We start from the raw sequence: 19,367 nt of genomic DNA on the forward strand, positions 1-19,367 counted from the left end.
CAGCCAGTGCAAAGGCCCTGAGGCCTGAGGCCTGAGATAGAGTATGTCTGATATACGTGGGAAATAGCAAGCAGGGCAGAGTGGGGATGTAAGAGTTAGAGAATGAGAGTATCAGAGGGGATGAGGTCAGAGAGGAGAGGGCAGGAGGTGGGGGTGCAAACTGCAAAGGGGGTGGTAGGCCTCTGTGAGGACTTGAGCATTTATACTGAGGTAAATGGGAGGCCTAACAAGGTTTCCAGCAGAAAGGGGTCATTCTTGGTGTGTGTTGTAAAAAGATGACTCTGGCTACCACGCTCCAAAATAGATCCAAGGCGGAAGTGGAGAGGCATAAGGGTGATTTGGATGAGAGGCTATAATGTTTAAAATCTCAATAGGAGTTGGGGGCTGCAGGAAAATGACCAGATTGCCTGATATACTTTGAAAGTACAGTAAACGGGACTTCCAGGTGGAGTGGATGGGGCTAGAGAGGGCTTTGATCCTAAATCTTGGGCTTGGGTCTCTTCTTCTGGCCTCATGGCCATTGTGGTGAATGAGAGCAAAAGATGTTAGTAACAGCTGAGAGGCCCCAGGTGTAAATTGTATGTCTTAAGGCAACCAGGAGGGCTGGACACCCTCTCCTAGAGTGGTGGAGGGGAAGGAGTAGGCTTGGCCGGAAGGGGTTTACTAGGGAGAATAGACTTTAGAACCTTCTGGAGGCAGGGAAAAAATCCCCAAGAAGAGTGAAGATATTGGAAGTGGGTGACAGGGTATGTAAAGAAACGAGAAGGTTCTTTTGAAAGAGGGCGGTTCTCTCTAAGGGCAGGCTTGCGGCTCTGACACATGGGCAGTGCCTGGTTGGCCCTCCACCCAGAGGGCTGGGAGTGTTTGTTCCTTCAGAGGCTGGAGAAGCCCTGGAGACCCCATCACTGACTGAGTTCTTGATCAGTGTCCTGTCTGTAGTAACCAGGCTTTCTTCACTTGACAAACAGACTGCATCAGAGTCAAGCAACTACAGGCTAAGATGGAATTCCTAGTGCATTAATAGTGAGGCAGGAAGTCTTCCCATCTGCAAAGAGGGAGGGAGATAGCAATGCGTTGGCCTTCTCAAAATAGCAGAAAGGGCAGCTCAGTGAGACTTACTTCACTGAGGTGTATTGGGGGGAGCTTATGTTTGGTTCTACTACCATCCGGCCATGTAATTATTTAATTTTTCTAGACCCCTCTTTCTTCTTTTGTAAAATGAGACAGTCATCTGTCACAGGATTATATGAAGCACATGTAAAAAGTTGTTTTGTAAAAACATAAACTGATGTCAAAGGGTGAAATAAATTATTGGTGGTCCTAACTTTTCTCCCTTACCTTGGGAGGAGGAAACTCAGAATCCTCTCAGGATTAAATTAATAAAGCTGCCTCTAGGATGACAAGTGTGACTTATTTTTTAGGAAACCTATTAATATATCAAGCCAATAAGTCAAGATCAAGAAGTCAAATGAGAAAAATTACACAACCCCTAAAGAGACAGCTGAAAAGAGAATCTGATAAAATTCAAAACTCATTTCAGATATAAAAAGTTGTTGTAAAAAGCTTTTAGTAATAAAATATAGTTTCTTAGAATATTTTACATTATATGAGTATGAACATTTTGACTACAAAGGCCATATGGGAACATGGTAGGAAATTTGGAGGATGCAGAAAATCAGAAAGTAGAAAATAAAAATTATCCAATCAGGAAGAAATAGCTACCCAAATCCTCAATTCTTCCAGTTTTTTCTATGCATACACATTTAGAAATATCTATTCTAAATGCAAAATTAGTATAATAATATTTTAATTAAAAATTAACAATATGTCATGAATATTGTCCCTTATTATTAAATATTCTTCTACAATGTAATTCTTAGTGGTGGCAAAATAATTTCTTGAGTGGACATTCTATAATTTTTTAACCACTTTCATCCTAGAAATTAGTTGAGAATTTGGGCTGATGTTTCTATATTACCGTAACAAATAAGAATTAAGTGGACATCTTGTAAACTTTTCATATAATCATCATTATTTCATTAAGATAAAGAAAAATCTATACAAACTAAAGAATTTTTATTATACTATCATTTAACATTGTTTTGGGATTCATAGACATTGCAAATATCTTGAAGTGAAATGAAAGATATGAACTAAATTCATGGGAAAAAATAAAGGTCTATTTCCACCCTATGTTTCACACCATTCATGATGCTGGATGGGTTAAAGACTTACATGTGAAAACAAGTTCATAAAGATCTGAGAAGAAAGTGTAATTCCCTGCATGATCTTTGGGAAGCAGGTGCTTCTTAAGCACATTTTAGTTTCTTAAGCTGATTTTAATTGCATAAATAGAAATGTCTCTACCTTAAAAACCAACATAATAAGGTGAAAAGGCAAGGAATAAACAGGAAAAACCATTCATATACATCTGGTAAATATTGTTCATATCTAAAGTACTCTCAAACCTATAAGAAACAGCAATAGGAAAATGAGCAAAGGACTTAAACAGACAATTTCCCAAAGAAATGTAATAGCCAAAAGGCATATGTAAAAAATTTCACTCTCAATCGTAATTAAAGACATGCAATGGAAGTTAATGAGATATCATTGTCCTTTTATAAAACCGGCAGAGATTTTCTAGAAATTCCAATACTAGTGAAGACTAGGGAACAGGAATTCTCATGCACAATTGGTAGAAATGAGAATCTGTACAACCTTTGTGGAGAGTAATATGCCTCTTTAAAAATGCAAATTCTTTGATCCTGCATTCCTAATGTAGGGGTTTATAATAGTGACAAAGAAAGAATATATAGCAAAAGGGGCTAAGTTATATCAGGGAACTTCTATATATTTATACAATAGAATATAATTCAGTTGTTGACGCCGAAATTGATACTTGTTGAAAATGAAAGACATTGATAATTTAATTGCTTTGAAAAAAGCAGTTAACAGCAGAGGGTGATTTATATGCTAATCCCATTTTTGAGGGAAAAAAGAATCTTGAATCTGTAATTTATGGGAAAAGACTTGGAAAGAAATACACAGAGGTGTTAACTGAGTTATCTGAGTACTGGAGTTACACAAAACTTTAATTTTCTCTTTCTTTATGACTAAAATATAAATTAGTTATAAATTTAAAAAGAACACACAGCCCTAAAAACTCAAGACACAAAAATGCTGCAATCATATTAGTGCAATGATATGAAAAAGGCCCTCATGTATACTGATGATGAGTACGTGCAGCCTTTCTAGAAAGCAATTTGGCTAGATTTCTAAGAGCCAAAAATATCATATCCAGAATGACCCTGTCATTCTGGTTTTAAGAAGCTCTTCAAAAGAAATCAGATATGTGCAGTGCTGTTTGTAATGAGAAACATTGGATGAAGTGTCTGACAGAGGAGAATGATTAAGTAAATTACAGAGCCCTGTGTAATGGACTCTTATTTATGCTCTTCCAGGGGGGGTTTGGGAGAAGGCAGTCTGTACATTTTTTCCTCTGAGTTCTCAGAAAGGTCTGTCCAGCTCTAACAGTATAATGCCCTGTAAGTCCATGACCTAGTTTTCTATAACTCATTCCAAAAGTTTCTTTGTGAAGGAAGTTGTTTAAAACAGAATCTCAGTGAATTGCTCTCAAGTCTCTGCTACCATGATGGTTTTAGACAATCCTGGCGTAGCTGTCCCGTTGCTTCATCTGCTTTCTCTGAAGTCAGAACAGATGGTTGTCTATCGGGGGCATGCTGGGAAGTATTTAACTGACAGCCGGCTGGTAGAGGAACTATTTTGGACGAAGCACTTGCCAATTTCTGTGGTGTAAATACTCCCACCATGGCTGATTCAAGCTACCAGCATCCCTGAACTCAGAATTGAGAACGGAAGTACAGTAGCAGTGTTAGATGCTATTTCTACCACACAAATTGGTTAAGTGTAAATAACTATATGAAGAAAAATGATAGTAAAATATAGCAAATCATTAGGCAAATAGAACTTTTTTTTATATTTATATGAGATGATGGATGTTCACCAGACTTATTACAGTGATCATTTCATGATGTTTGTGGGTCAAATCATTGTGCTGTGTACCTTGAACTTGGACAGTGTGGTATGTCACTTGTGTCTCAGGAGAACTGCAAGAAAAAAAAAAAGAAAAAAGAATTAGAAAATGATGAATTCTGAATAGTACTATATTTTTAATGCAAAATATTTCATTGAAAGTTCATATCACTTGTTTTTTGGTTATTTAATTTAATTGAGGACTACCTAATAAGAAGTAAAATAAAATGTCATTTCAGAGGTATCTGTCTCTCCTAAGTACATCTCTAAACTATTATTTGATAAATTTAATCCAAATAGAGTAAAAATAAAATACAAAATATGTAAGTACCATTTATTGAACAGTTACTTGGTGCTGGGATCTGTGTTAAAAGTCCTGCATATACTATCCAGCAGCATAATCTCAGGGTCAGTTTTTTCCTGAGGCCACTGATATTTAAAGATAATGAGGAGTGTGTAGGTGGTGGCTATTTTTAAATAATAAAATTAGAGAAGTATAGGCAGATATTTTTTATTTTCCTTCTTCCTCTGCCTCCCTCCTCCCCCTCCTTCTCCTCTTCCCCTTTCTCTCCTCCCCCTCCTCTTCCTCTTCTTCTTGTTTTTTTCTACTCTGTTTCTCAGTCTTAGACATTTTTATTTCTAGACCCCCAAGGAACATTTATTCTTTCGGGATTCTGAGCTGATATGAGAGTTGCTTCTCTTCCTTTGTAGCTTCTCTGTTGCCAATCCTTTCATCCATGGTTTGTTCTAGAAATAAAATGTCCCTGTTTACTCAACTCTGAATCAGATGCACTACCTATTACAATCAGTGAGATGTAAATTATGAGTGAGTAACTCCAGGACAAATTAGTTATGTCCTTTCCTGCAGTTACTTAGACTTTGAAAACATTGGTTTCCTCATCTGTAAAATGGGTGTGGTCATCCTGCCCTGCTTTGGGGGTTGTTCTGAGGTCTAAGGAGTTACTGCATGTGACGGTGCACTGTCAGTGGTAAAACAGTGAGTGTACACGTGGTGGAAGTGACTTGTTTTTCTGATGACATTTTCATGTGTAAGGTCACAAGTTCCACCCTCACTCTTCAACTACCCCCACTGCCCGCCCCGGGAATCCATGATCCTTCTCCCCTGTCCCTTCAAGGGACATTATGCTGAAGGGTCTCAGCACCTCAGCTGTGATGGCTGTGAACTCACTTCTGAGATGAATTTCTGCCACTTCCTAGCTCTGTGACATTGGGCAAATCACAGAACCATTCTGATCCCATTTCCTCACTCGTGAATTTGTGTAGCAATACTTTGCTTGGAGAATTGATGAAAGGACTAAGTGAATAATACACAGTTGAAGTGCTTAGCAAAGGCACAGACTCCTGGAGTGTGCTGCTTAGAAGTTCTTGCTGCTGAGTACTGCATCTCCTTGATGACCCTGGTTCAGTCCTCAGTGCCCCCTCAGGTGACCTGGCAGGTGGTAGGATTCCCCCAGTCTCCACATGGCCTCCATGGAGATCAGATGTCTGATTTGGCCATGAATTTGGGCTCTTGGAAATGTAGGAAGAGACACAGGTTGTTGATGGCACCCTCTCAGCTCATTCTCTGGTCAAGACCTTGTCCTCTGTCTCCTCAGGCACCTCCCTTGTGCTCACATAGCTGCCACTTAATTTGACTAAGGTCTGAACAGCCGAAGGGCCCTGTTTGAAGCTGAGTTGCTAGCTTTCATGTTCCTCTCCACCAGCCCATCACTATCCTGCCTGTCCTCCAACTTAAGTTTAGTTCAAAGCTGATGACATTTCTGTTTATCTTAAAGGCCTCACTTTCAATCTTTCAGGGCTGCATGTATCTACCTGGAAGTACAATCAAGGAGATCGCCACAAATCCAGAAGAAGCGGGGAAGTTTGTCTTCGAAGTCATTCCAGGTAGGTGACAAAAAGTGGGAGAGATGTTCCTTACATTCCTGTCTTATTTCTGATCCCAGAAGTCAAGGCTATATTCAGTGAGTCTGTCAACCAGCTAGCCAACCAACCTAGTAAGAATGCATAATAGTTCTCTATACAGTTAATGATATACTAGTTCATTGATAACATGGAAACTAAGTGGATGTGCATCTGATTCAGCTCTTTAAGCATTTCATGGGCACCTGCTTGGAGCCAGGTATTCACTAGGCACTGGGACACTGATCTGAAAGTATATCACCCTCGCTAACTAAAAGGGAGATTCCCTGGTGGCTCAGTGGTTGGTAAAGAATCTGCCTGCCAATGCAGGAGACACAGGATTGATTCCTGGGTCAGGAAGATCCCCTGGAGAAGGAAATGGCAAACCACTCCGGTATTCTTGCCTGGGAAATCCCATGGATAGAGGAGCTTGGGAAGCTACAGTCCATGGGGTGGCAAAAATGTTGAACTCGACTTAGCAACTAAGCAACAACATGAAAAGCAGCTTAGCTCTGAAGGTGAGTGGGACAATAAAATGAACAAAGTATAAATCAAACCATGAGAAACTGCCGTGTTGGTAGGTCAAAAATGGTCGATAGTCAGCAGTCTCATATGGTGCAATGTGACCTGATAAGAAATGACAGCTTCAACTTCCTGAGTACTTATTATGTGTCGGGTGCTGTAATTCACCTATTACAGAAGTTAACAGCACACCGGAGATGCCTCTTTCTAATCAAGAGTTACCGTCCTCAAACGCATGTAGGGAACAGGGGTATTTGTCTCAGTTCGTCTCAAGGGGAGTTGATGTGTCACACTGAAGCTGCTTCTGCCCATCTCTCGCCCCACCAGGAACTCCAGGGCTGCTGGTCTAGCTCTGGAGCCAGATTTTGCTGCTGCCGTGGTGACACAGCAGGAGAGGCCCCAAGTCCCTTGAGTGCCCCCTCCCTTAATTCTCTTTTTAATCCTCACACAAATCAGTCATATGCATAAGAAACTTGAGGGGGAAGGGTACAGCAGAGACGGTAGACGTGCACCATCTGGAGCCAGCCTGCCCGGGGCCACATCTGGCCCTGCCATTCGCTCTGTGTATGACAGAGTAAAGTGAAAGTTGCTCAGTCATGTTCAACTCTTTGTGACCTCACCAGGTCCATGGAATTCTCCAGGCAAGAATACTGGAGTGGATTGCCTTTCCCTTCTCCAGAGGATCTTCCTGACCCAGGGATTGAACCTGGGTCTCCTGCATTGCAAGCAGATTCTTTACCAGCTGAACCATCAGGGAATCCCCTGCTATGTGTGTAATTGTGATCAGTTATTGCATTTAATTATTTAATTTCTCCTTGCCTCTTTCTTTACCTGTGAAATAGGGACAGTGATGATGATAGTGAGGATTAAGTAAACAAATATATATGTCACACTTGGTATAGTGCCTGGTAACAGTGTCATGTCAGTGTTTGATGTTTTGGCAATAACTAGAGGAAATTGTAAAATTCAGAAATCAATTCTCCAAACTGGCTATGACTGTTTATAGAAAACAAAGAAAAATAGGATTTTTTTTTTTTAAAGTTCAGCTCTTCCTAAGTGGCCACCTCATGGGCCTTCCCTTGATTTTTATCTGAGGAGCTATCTGTTTTTCTTCCTTCTGAAAGGAAGAGCCTACTTTTCCAATCTCTTCTTTCTAGGAGAACTCCACCCCTTTCCCACAAAGTTTATTCTCTGTCTAGGGCCCCTTTCCCAGCACAAATCATGAGACACAGCCACTTATGATAACTTGTGTCCCATAGCCTGATTTTTCAATATAGGGTGACCCTACTGAGAGCTCCAACTAGAAATTTACTGTGGGCTTTGCACCACAAATCCAGTGTCTTTGGACACTGCTGTGCTAGGGTAGGGTGAAGATCTGTCCTCTCATCGTAACTTACATTTGCAGTTGTCTCCTGGGCTGCTGGGGCAGTTCTTAGGCAGATTCACACATGTAAGTAGGTGCACACACACTCATCACATAAGGAAAAACAACACTTATAAAGCAATAGTAAGGTAGGGAGCCATTTTCCCAAACATGTCATCATTCACCCAACCTGAAATGAGACAATGCTTTCTGTTACAATGTAGAGAATTTTTAGTTCCTTTTTTGGTCATCTTTTTGTAGGAGATGATTCTCAGGGGCCAACCCTGGCATAAGAAATGGCTTCCTGATCAGGGCCCCCTCTCTCTGATCACCAGTGTTAGCTGTAGAAAGCCCACAGAGAAGAGTTCCACTGTTGTTATGCTCTGCTTTTCTTTATTTGGAGCAAGCAAAGATTTGAGGCAGGCTTCCCTTCCCTACTTAACTCAAGCAGAATAACAATCTCCCACCCAAAGGGGATCATCAGGTAGAGGGGGATAATTCCTTCTGTGGAATATGTAGGATTTAATTCTCATACTGCTTTCTGAGATGTGACACCAAATTTATTGAGCACTTGCTATGTAGGAACTGGGAACCCAGCAATCAATGAAACAGCCTGTAAGCAGCTTAGAATCAATGGGGGGGAGACTGACAACAAGCCAAATAAATGAATACATTGTATAGTTTTATGATGGGATCGGTACTATAAGAAGAAAGCAAATTAAGAGAGAGGAAGTTCTGAATGAGGTGGGGATGGCAACTGTTGATTCATCATTTGAAGGAGAGCAGGCAGAATAGACATCACTGAGAAGGTGACTTATTTTGAGCCAAGATCTGAAGGAAGTGAAGGCATGAGCCAAGTGTGTATCTGGAGGAAGAGCATTCCAGGGAAAGGAGCAGCCGGTGCCAAGTCTCCAAGCCTATTTCTCTCGTTCAGGAAACAGCAACAAGGCCAAGGTAGTTACAGTGGAGTGCTGAGAGGGGAGAAGAGGAGGCGATTTGGTCAGGGGTGGGCCCAAGTTTCACAGGCACTGGTCGGTAACTGTACAATGTTTGATTTTTGTGATGGAAGGATGGAAAGCCATTGGGAGGTTTGATCGGAGAAGTAACATGATCTGACTTTTGTTTTAAAGTTCTTTTGAGTTGAGGCTAAAAAGGGGCAAAGACATAGCAGGAGCAGCAGAGAAGGTTATTGCAATTATACAACTGAGTTATAGAGACGACGAAGGGGGTGAGAAGTAAGCAATTTCTGGACACATTTTGAAGGCAGAGAGTACTTCATTTGCTGACAGATTAGATGTAGCAAAGAGAAGTCAAGATTGACTCCAAAGTTTTCATGCAAACAACAGGAAAGCTGGCTTTCCTGAGATTTGTGCATGTAGAAGATCAAGGCTTTAGCTTTGTATTTTGTTTTAGTATTAAGTTGTTAATTCAGTTTTAATGATAAGGAAAACAATGTTCAGGATAATTTAGTTACTGCTTCCATAGAGGTAAGGATAGAATGTTAAGAGATTTTTGAAAAAGACTCCCCACTAGATTTGGAGTGGGAGGGGAGATGTGAAGGAAGCATCCCTAGAGAAAGTATCATTTGTACTAGATTTTAAAGGATGGGCTTCTCTGAATGCTGCAATGGTAAAGAATCCACTTGCAACGAGGGAGACCCAGAGTTTGATCGCTGGGTAGGGAAGATCCCCTGGAGAAGGTAATGGCCACCCACTCTAGTATTCTTACCTGGAGAATTCTGTGGACAGAGGAGCCTGGCGGGCTACAGTCCAGGAGGTCACAAAGAGTTGGACACAACTGAGCAATTAAACTTTGACTTGAAAGGCTGGCTAGGAGTTCCTTAGGCAAGGGAAGAAAGGAAGGCAGGTTCCTCTCTAACAAGAGAAACAGTCCATTAGGTGACACATGCTGAACACACTGTTTAAGTCAGAGAAAGTATGTGTCTGAGGGCAGAGCTGCTCTTCTTGGGCTTTGTATTAATGTCAAACAGTTTCAAAGACAGCTCTTCCCAGCACCGATGTGTGTCTAAACACTCATTTATTTGTAGGGCAACAAGAACTTTCAAATTCTCTGAGGTTCTTGTCTCTCAAATCTATCTTAATCTCACTCAGCCTCACTTTCCTTAGCCTTTGAGATAACCTACTTCTGAATCCATCTTGTCATCAGCTCTTCTGATCAGAAAGATCAGTCATAGAGGCTCTGGTTATTTAGAAACATCAAGATCTGGGTATTTCTTAATTGTTGCCATGATGCAACCAAATGAGTCTCTCAGGAATGAGTGTGAACTGAAAGGCATATTCTCTCAGACTGGAGTGTAGGCATGATGGAAGACACCAGATGAATTTTGGCCAAGGTAAAATTTGAAGCACTATGGGCTGATGGAGACTCTTGAGAGAAAGATTGTAGCCTTGTCCTGAGTTTGGTGGTAACTTACTGGGTAACTTAATGGGCTTCCCACGTGGTGCTAGTGGTAAAGAAGCTGCCTGCCAATGCAGGTGATACAAGAGACGTGGGTTTGATCCCTGAGTCGGGATGATCCCCTAGAGTAGGAAATGGCAACCCATTCCAGTATTCTTGCCTGGAAAACCCCAGGGTGAGGAGGAGCCTGGTGGGCTATAGTCCATAGAGTTGCAAATAGTTGAACATGACTGAAGTGACTTAGCACTTACTGGGTACCAATGGGCAAGGCCCGTTGCACCTCTGGGCTTCATTTATCTGTGGAGCAGAAATGATAGTAGAGTCTTGTTCTACTTCAAAGGGATATGGTGATCCCTTTGGGATTCTTTAGTTCGGCCCTGAGGGCTTTTTACTGCCCATTTTACTTCTGGAAACATCTGGATGTTCCTCAATAGCCAGTGCTTCCATGGACTGAGACCAGAAGAGCTGTTGATGACCCAATGGTAAGATGGATTCAGAATCAGGTTTGTTGTCATTGTTGAGTCACTAAGTCATGTCTGACTCTTTGCGACTCCATGGACTGTGGCATGCCAGGCTACAGAATCAGGTTTTTCCAAAGCATAAAAAAAGTGAGACTGGGTAATTTTACGGTGGGTTCAAGAGACTGGAAACAGAGGAGCTTTGGAAGTATTCTGTTGCTATGAAAGAAAATACAGGTTTGGGCCCAGCTGGGCAGATATAACAGGTTCTTTTCAAAAGTTTTTTTAAAACAGATGAACCCAGTGCCGGGCAGGAATAGAGACACAGACGCAGAGAAGGGACATGTGGACACAGTGGAGGAGGGGGAGGGTGGGATGGCTTGGGAGAGCAGCACTGACGTGTGCACACGAACGTGTGTTAAATAGATAGTCAGCGGAAGGCTGCCGTACGACACGGGGGCTCAGCCCAGTGCTCTGTGGTGACCCAGGGGGGCGGGGTGCGGGGTGGGGGGAGGGAGGCTAGAAAGGGGGGATATATGTATACGTACTGCTGATTCACTCTGCTGTACAGCAGAAACTAACACAAGATTATAAAGCAATGATACGCAAATAAAAAAATAGTACATGAAAAAACAAATAAAATTGGGAATGTTTTCTGACATCTAAAAGAAATTGAACTTATATGATGTACATTATTATGTAAATTACAGGTGTTCAATATAGTGATTCACAATTTCTAAAGGCTGTACTCGATATATAGCTATTATAAAATATTGGCCATCTTCCCCAAGTTGTACAATATATCCTTGTAGCTTATTTTATACCCAATAGCTTGTCCCACTTAATCCTCTACCCCTTATTATCTCTCTCTACTTCCTTCTCCCTACTAGTGACCACTAGTTTGTTTTCTACATCTATGAGTTTGCTTCTCTTTTTTTTATTATATCCACTAGTCTGTTGTATTTTTTAGATGTTATCTGTAAGCAATATCATACAACAATTATCTTTCTCTGACTTATTTTACTTTGTATAACGCCCTCCAAGTTCATCCATCTTGCTGCAAATGACAGAATTTCATACTTTTTTTTTATGGCTGAGTAGTATCCCGTTGTATGTATATACCACATTTCCTTTATCCATTATTCTGTTGATGGATGTTTAAGTTGCTTCCATATCTTGGTAATTGTAAATAATGCTGCCATGAACATTGAAGTATTTGCATCTTTTCAAATTAGTGTTTTTGTTTTGTTTTTTGATAAATACCCAGGAGTGGAATTTCTGGGTCATATGGTAGTAGAACAAACTCTATTAGAAGGAAATGCCCTAATATTTTGAAAAGAATGGGTTGATATCCCCTAGAACAATTTGAGATTTAATGGTATCTTGTCATTGAAAGGAGTTGCCCTTATTTTCTTGTTGTTTTTAAGACCTACGTTTGATGGGTTGCCTCTCCTACGCCTCTCCTTCTCTCTCCCACTTTTCTCTGTTTGTCTCTCTCTCTCATTCTTTGTCTCGGTCTCCTGTCCCTCCTCTGCCCCCTTGTCATTTCCTCTATCCTTTTGTCCACTTGACAACTCCAACCCAGGACATACTACAGACGTATGTCTATAATATTGGGTTTAAAGCAAAAACAGTAAATAAAGTCCTAACAGACTTCATTTGTCTGTCAACTATGTATCAAGAGCCACTGTTTGCAATGTCTTGTGCAGGCAGGAGAGCAGTAATGCTGAACAAGAAGCGCTGATTCACAACAGACACCTGTGTGCTCACTGTCTCTCCCTCTTGAGTCGCTGTTTCCTTTCCCACACCCACAGCTGAGCTCAGGGTAGCCTAAGAAAGTATCCATGACTGGTGTGATAGACTGAAGTCTTCAAAACTTGTACGGGCAGAGCCTGTCTCCTCTAGTACTGACATTGCTCCTCACACTTCCTCTTACTTTTGGTAGGAAATGGCTTCTGTCATTCAAGAGAGCAGATCTCAACCCAAATCAACTCAAATGCAAACCACTGAGTTCAGTGACTCATCTATAGAATTGGGAGTTTCAGCGAAAACAGCGAAGGTGCATAGATACTCAGTTCTTCTGGGAATAAGTAGATGCTTTCATGTTGTTTGACTGATTGTCTAACTGGACCAAAGAAGCAATTCAGGCTTGACTTTCCCTTGCTGCCCCTTGCTCTGGTCCCTAACAAATATAAGACCTTCATCAGTGTTACTTCTTCCTCCAGCCTCATGTGACCAGAGTCGTACAGGACAGGACTCCTATGTCCTCATGGCCAGCTCCCAGGCGGAAATGGAGGAGTGGGTTAAATTCCTAAGGAGAGTCTCTGGCACGCCCTCTGGAGGTAAGGACCCCTGCAGGCTTTTCTGAACAGGTGTCTGTGACATCTCAGAGATGGGAAGGAAATAGTTTCAGACATGATCTTTTCCTGGAACAGTGTTCAAAGAAGACCACGAGGGGACAACTCTGAGGCCATGCTCATTGCCAAGGCTCTAAATTCCCTTCCCCAGTGATATCAAAGCCAACTCTAGATGGGCTGGAAAGACCTTTGCACTCATCACACACAAATGTGTGTGATGCCCTGAAATGGTCCTTTCTCCTCTCTGGACACAGTGCTTTTGTCTGTAAAATGAATAGATTGGAGCAGCTGACCCCAGTCCTCAGCAGCACTAACCTTCAGTGGTACCAAGAGTCTTCCCAGTAACAGGGACTTTGGAACCTAAGAGGGTTGATGGCAGGATCTATGCTAAAAGCATAAGTGAGGCTGATCAGCACAGGAAAGGAAAGTTGCTGTGGGGTCAGGCTGGGGAGAGGTTCTGGATTTGTGTCTAGTGTTGTAGGTATGCAGTGAATTCAGAACCGAACACTTTTCTGGCTTACAAGTATTTGAGTGTACAAGCTCAAGTTTAAGGTTACAAACCTGAGTATTTGAGGTCTCTGAGAAACCTGATGCTGTGTCCACCAGGAGCCCTGCCTGTGAATAACTAAAGTGAAAAAAATCTGAAATTAACAAACAGGTGAATCCAGTATGTGATTTTTCGTGTCATAAAAAATATGAAAGAACAGATGTGGACATGATTTCAAGGGACCACATGACACAAACGAGTGTATTTAACTTTTTTAAGAAGACATTTCTGTCAACTTCAGGATAACTGTATAGTACATGATTATCAGTTATGTTGCCTGTTAATTTGTAAATCATTTGCAGGGGGGGCTTACAGATCAAATATTATGTATTTTTTAATTGCCCAATTATTTCTTTCAAAAATGATGAGCACCTTAACAATTTTGTGTACACTGGAAAAAATATAGGAAAATAACCACCCATAAGGTTACCAAAAATATTTTTATGTTTTCCTTTCAGCTGATGTTCATATATACACACTTCTTCCCCAGGATGACAAACATCGGTTATATGCAATTCAATACCTTTTATTTTCTAGTTTAATTTTCCAAAATGGTTGTATAATCTTAACTGGAAAATTTTATGCAAATGATGTTAAATAAGAAAGAGGGTCACACCGCGCATCTGTAGTCGCTCCTTCAGGAAACCAAGGGCAGGAACTTCCAGGAGGACTCAAGGAGCTGAGACTGAGAACTGATCAGCATGAGCTTATCCTGTTTGTTTCTGAGGGGCAATGCAGCTGTTCGTTCTGTTTTTCTCTGCCTGCTTGTCTGTTTTCATCTAATTGCCCTCTAGCACTCACGCCAGTCCCAAATACTGCTGTGCTAGCCCCAGCTTTCCTGTATTTCTCCCTTAACTACCAGTGGAGATTGAGCTCAACCTCTTGTTGTTCAGTCACTAAGTCATGTCCAACTCTTTGTGACCCCATGGACCTGCAGCACACCAGGCTCGTCTGTCCTCCACTATCTCCCAGAGTTTGCTCAAATTCATGTTCGTTGAGTCAGTGGTGCCATCTAACCATTGCATCCTCTGTCGCCCCTTTCTCCTTTTGCTTTCAATCTTTCCCAGCATCAGGGTCTTTTACCAACGAGTCGGCTCTTCACATCTGCTGGCCAAAGTATTGGAGCTTCAGTTTCGGCAACAGTGCTTCCAGTGAATTGGGGTGGCAGCTGAGGCTGAGCTCATTCCCTTTCATGGATCACAGCCTTGTGGCGAAGGCACTTGCATAGCTCAATGAAGGTATGAGCTATGCCGTGCAGAGCCACCCAAGACGGATGGGTCATAGAAGAGTTCTGCTAAAGTGTAAGGAAATGACAACCCATCCAGTATTCTTCCCTGGAGAACCCTGTGAACAGTATGAACTCAGCCTCTACCACTGCCCCATTCCAAACTCCCGGCTCAGCTGTGGTCGGGATCAGGGGCAGGGATGCTGTCCTGTGACCTATGACCTGCATGGCGGGCTGAGGGGTGGGCTGTAAGAACAGAAGTGACTTGGATGGGACAGCCAAACTCACGAGTGCCTGCATTCTACAAAGAGCTGCAACCGACTACAAAAAAAAACAAACAAAAAACAAAAAACGAGTGTGATTTCATTAACCATTTCCCAATTCCTAAATATGGCATTTTTTTTGGTGCTAATCAAGTAGAGATGAGATGTTTATTTATTAAAGGTCTATTTGGTGATGCTCAGCCTGGCTGGTCTTATCTGTGACCTTCCTACTGCCCTGGATTGTGAGATGGTTGACACTTTCTTTCCTGGATCCAGTGCTTTGACTAAACTGACAGGGGTAGTAGGTGCCTTCTCAAATAGGTACCTGTTCTGAGTCAGAATGCTGTGGATGTGCTGTGACCAGCGTTTGTGCCCCCTGTGGTGCTCTGCTCAGCCTTGTCCGGGGAACTGCTGCTACAGTCATAACGCAAACGGGGATTTCTCCCTCACCCCACCTGGAGGCCACCACCATCAGAAGCAAGTCAAGCGTAAGTCCTGTAAGCAGAGGAAAGTCCAGGGGAGGAAAAATAAGAGCGCGGCACTATTTATTTATTCAGAGAACAAGGTTTGGATTTGATGTGGCATCTCAGACACTTCAAAGTTTTGCATTGAACCAAACTCAGAGATCTCAGGATGAGAAAGCATTTGCAGACAGCAGAGTCCAGTCTGAGGCCATGGGACAAGTCAGACATTTGTCCTTCCTGTTTTAAACTCAGGAAATTCCAGTCCTGAGGAAGTAAATGATTTTCCCAAGGGGCCCAGGTGTCAAGGGGCAGCAGCAGAGCTATTGTCTCTGTAGGAGGAGGCCCTCTTTTGCCTTGTAAAGTGCCTCGGGTCTGGGTCTACTGGATCCCCATGGCGCATCCTTCAGACACTGGGAAGACACTGAGATCTGTTGCTGCTGTCTTTTTCCAGCTCTTCATGAAACTTTCTATGACTTTTTTTCACCCAGAACCTAATCACTTCTCACCACCTTCACTACCACCATCCTGGTTGAGATGCCAGACTGTCTTGTTCGAATTGCAGCTTTGATCTCCATACTCTCTCCAGGCTTTCAGCCTCTCCATCTTTTAGTCTGTTTTCAACAGAGCAGAAGAGCAAGCCTGTTAACTCTGTCATATCAAGACCCTGCTCTACTCACCACAGTCCAACAGCTTCCTTTCTCTGTCAGAGGAAAAGTCCGAAGCGTTAGGATGAATCCGTGCACAATCTGCCCCCATCCCTGTGAACTCTCGGACCTTGTTTTCTAGAATCCTCTCCAGTGCTCATTTCACTGCAGCGTCACCAGCCTCCTTGCTCTTCCCCAGACACCCTGGACACGGTCCTGTCTCAGGGCCCTGGCACTTACTGCTTTCTCTGTCTGTAATCCTCCTTTCCCAGGCAGCTGTGTGACTTGGTCTCTTGCTTTGCTCAGGTCCTTGCTCAAACATTACTTCAGCAAGCCCTGCCCCAATCGTCCTGTTTAATATCAAGCCCTTTTCCCACCAAGTCATTCTCATGACAGTTCTGCAGAGCTGAGGCTTCTTCCTGCCCCAATTCCTTTTCTGACTCCCGTGATGGGAGAGATAGTCCACGTGGTTCCCACGCAAACCTAACTTCTTCCCCATGGCTCTTCCTGCCTCGGCACTGATTCTGAACATGCCTATAACCATGTCTGATTCTGGGACCAACTTCTGTGGATGTGTTTTATGGGGAGGGGGAGGGTTCCCTCACAAGTTCAGCAATTCGACAGAAGCTAGGTGTTATACAATTGAACTCAATTTTGACACTATCTACAATGATAGAGTCCACCTGCCAATGCAGGAGATGCAGGAGACATGGGTTCAATCCCTGGGTTGGGAAGATCCCCTAGAGGAGGACATAGCAACCCACTCCAGTATTCTTGCCTGGAGAATCCCATGGACAGAGGAGCCTGGTGGGCTCCAGTCCTTGCAGTGCAGAGTCAGATAAGACCGAGTGACTGAGCACACATGCATGCACCAAGAGATAGCTTCAGATTTCACAGATTAAGAGCTCAGTCCTACAAGACTGCCCCCAAGCACACACTCACTTCATACGCCTTCGACAAATCCATATTGTATCATGTGCATCTGACCAAACAGCTAGAGATTAGAAATTCCAACAACCCCTCCTTGGGTTCTAATAATTTTCTGGAGTGGCTCAGAGAGCAGAGGGAAACCAGTTTACTTACTAGATTACTGGTTGATTATAAAAGGACAAAACTCAGGAACAGACAAGTAGAAGATATAGGTAGGGAAGGTATGGGTAAGCCCTCTCCCCGCGGCGGTCTATCAGTTCCTCCTTGTGTTCACCAACCTGGTTCACTAACCAGCTTTCTGAACCCATTTTGTTTGTTTGTTTTTTTCTGGAGGCTTCATTACCTAGGCAGGATTGATTAAATCAGTGGTCATTGATGATTGAATTCAACCCCCAGCCCCTCTCCCCTTCCCTGGAGGCTGAGACTGAAAGTTCCAAACCAATAATCACGTGGTTGGTTCCCCTAGCAACCAGCCCCCATCCTTAGCTAGGACCCAAAAATTACCTCTTTAACATAACAAAAGACATTTGATCACTCTCATCTCAGGAAATTCCAAGAGTTTTAGGAACTCTGTGCCAGGAAATGGGTGGAAGAGCAAATATATATTTCTTATTATAAATCGTAATATTGCACCTTGGAAAGCAACATTTTGGTGCACCTTGGTGTTCCAGCTTTTTCCTTCCTAAACAACCAGTTTATCTCTGTCCTCCTCTCCCCCTCCTTTTTTTTTTTACTACACTTTTCCTAAGGGTCTGTCTGGAAAGGCTAGATTAATTTTTCCCAGAAGTTCTGGATGCAATTCTAGAGTTTTCTAGAATTAAGGAGAACAGAAAGGGAAGTGATCACACCTTAACTTTAAATGACTCTTCCCCAGGCTCCCAGCTGCCCATTTTCTTCAAACCATCTCCTCCCTTTAGTAAGACGGCTCTGCCTTCCCTGGATCCGGCCCGTCTCCAGGAGGCTGTTAGCCACTTTGCAAATTGTTCCTCAGTGGGGACCTGCTTTGCCCTCTTCCTCTGGAGGCTGGCCTCTGAGGTTTTCCTGAGCCATCGCTGGGCACAGAAGCGCTGCTCTAGGTTGTGTGTAGTTTTGCTCCACCCAACCAGGATATAAGACCCTGGGGCAGGTCCCATGGTTTAAGACTCTTTGTTTGTTTGCTAGCACTAGGCATGGAGCATATAAATATGCAATTGTTCTATTCCTTGGGTTCTTTTTCTCCCTCATTTCTTACTGTGTCTGCAGCCCTCAGAGCAAAATTTCACAACCCTCAGCCCAGTGTTGCCTAAGGGAGTGTGGTTTCTATAATTCACTGCTACCCCGTGTGTCCTGCTTCTTTTTCTCTAGCTAAATGGGACATTACAAGGGATGGTCTCTGTTTATTTTCATTAATTCTTTCACCTCCTTTCCCCTGAGGCCTCAGTACTCGACAGATACTCAACAAATATTTATTTATTCAACAAATATTTCTTGAGCATGTGTCATGTGCCAAGCACTATGTCAGCACTATGTACAACAGTGAGAGAGAGAGAAAGAGGAGAGAAAAAAAGACAATGTCTCTACTTTCATAGTCTAGTAAAAGGCACAGAAAGGAAGTTAAAACTCCAAGGAAAACCATAAAATTACAATTTGCATAAAGTACCATGAAGAATAAAACTCATGATGCCATATGGGGGGAAAATGTCTTTATTAAGAAGTTCAGGAAACTAATGATGATTCAGCTTCTATCTGAAAGGCCAGAAAAGGCCAACTAGGCAAAGAAGAGGGAAGAGGCACAGTGTCACAGTCAGAGGAACAGCATGTACAAAGGTCCTGTGGCAGAAAGGAGAATGGGCTCTGGAGTGAGAGGAAGATGTGAACAGTGGAGATAGCCTGGTTAAAGCTGGGTCTTTATGCTAAGGTGGTTTGGATGAGGGTAGGGAAGGTGGAGATGGAGAGAAGTAAGCAAGTTTGCATAATGTTTCAGTGGTAACATTGCCCAGACATGGGAGTGAATTTGATACTTAAAGAGAATGTGGTATCAAAGGTGAGTCCTCCATTTCTATGAGTGCATGGAGGGATGAAGTTGGTTGGCAGCATCACACTGTCCAGGATCCTACCTGGCAGTCCTTCCCTGCCCTTTCCTGTCTTCCCCGTGACGCCGAGAGTCCATTTCAAGTCTCCTGGGCACACCTAGCTGGCTTGCTGCACTCTTTGCTGAGTCTTC

At 42.7% G+C, this 19,367-nt stretch overlaps 1 protein-coding gene across 4 annotated transcripts in view; it reads left to right on the forward strand.

Annotated features, from left to right (window-relative positions):
* ARHGAP25 (Rho GTPase activating protein 25) overlaps positions 1–19,367 on the forward strand; it is an 88,441-nt gene that overhangs the window by 42,769 nt on the left and 26,305 nt on the right. For all 4 annotated transcript variants that reach the window (XM_020878591.2, XM_070480450.1, XM_070480433.1 and 1 more), the window contains 2 exons: positions 5,871–5,958; positions 12,960–13,076. In XM_020878591.2, coding sequence (XP_020734250.1) covers positions 5,871–5,958; positions 12,960–13,076 — 205 coding nt within the window. The remainder of the gene's footprint in view (positions 1–5,870; positions 5,959–12,959; positions 13,077–19,367) is intronic.

This window comes from Odocoileus virginianus, chromosome 2, assembly GCF_023699985.2.
Source record: "Odocoileus virginianus isolate 20LAN1187 ecotype Illinois chromosome 2, Ovbor_1.2, whole genome shotgun sequence".
Taxonomy (NCBI): domain Eukaryota; kingdom Metazoa; phylum Chordata; class Mammalia; order Artiodactyla; family Cervidae; genus Odocoileus; species Odocoileus virginianus.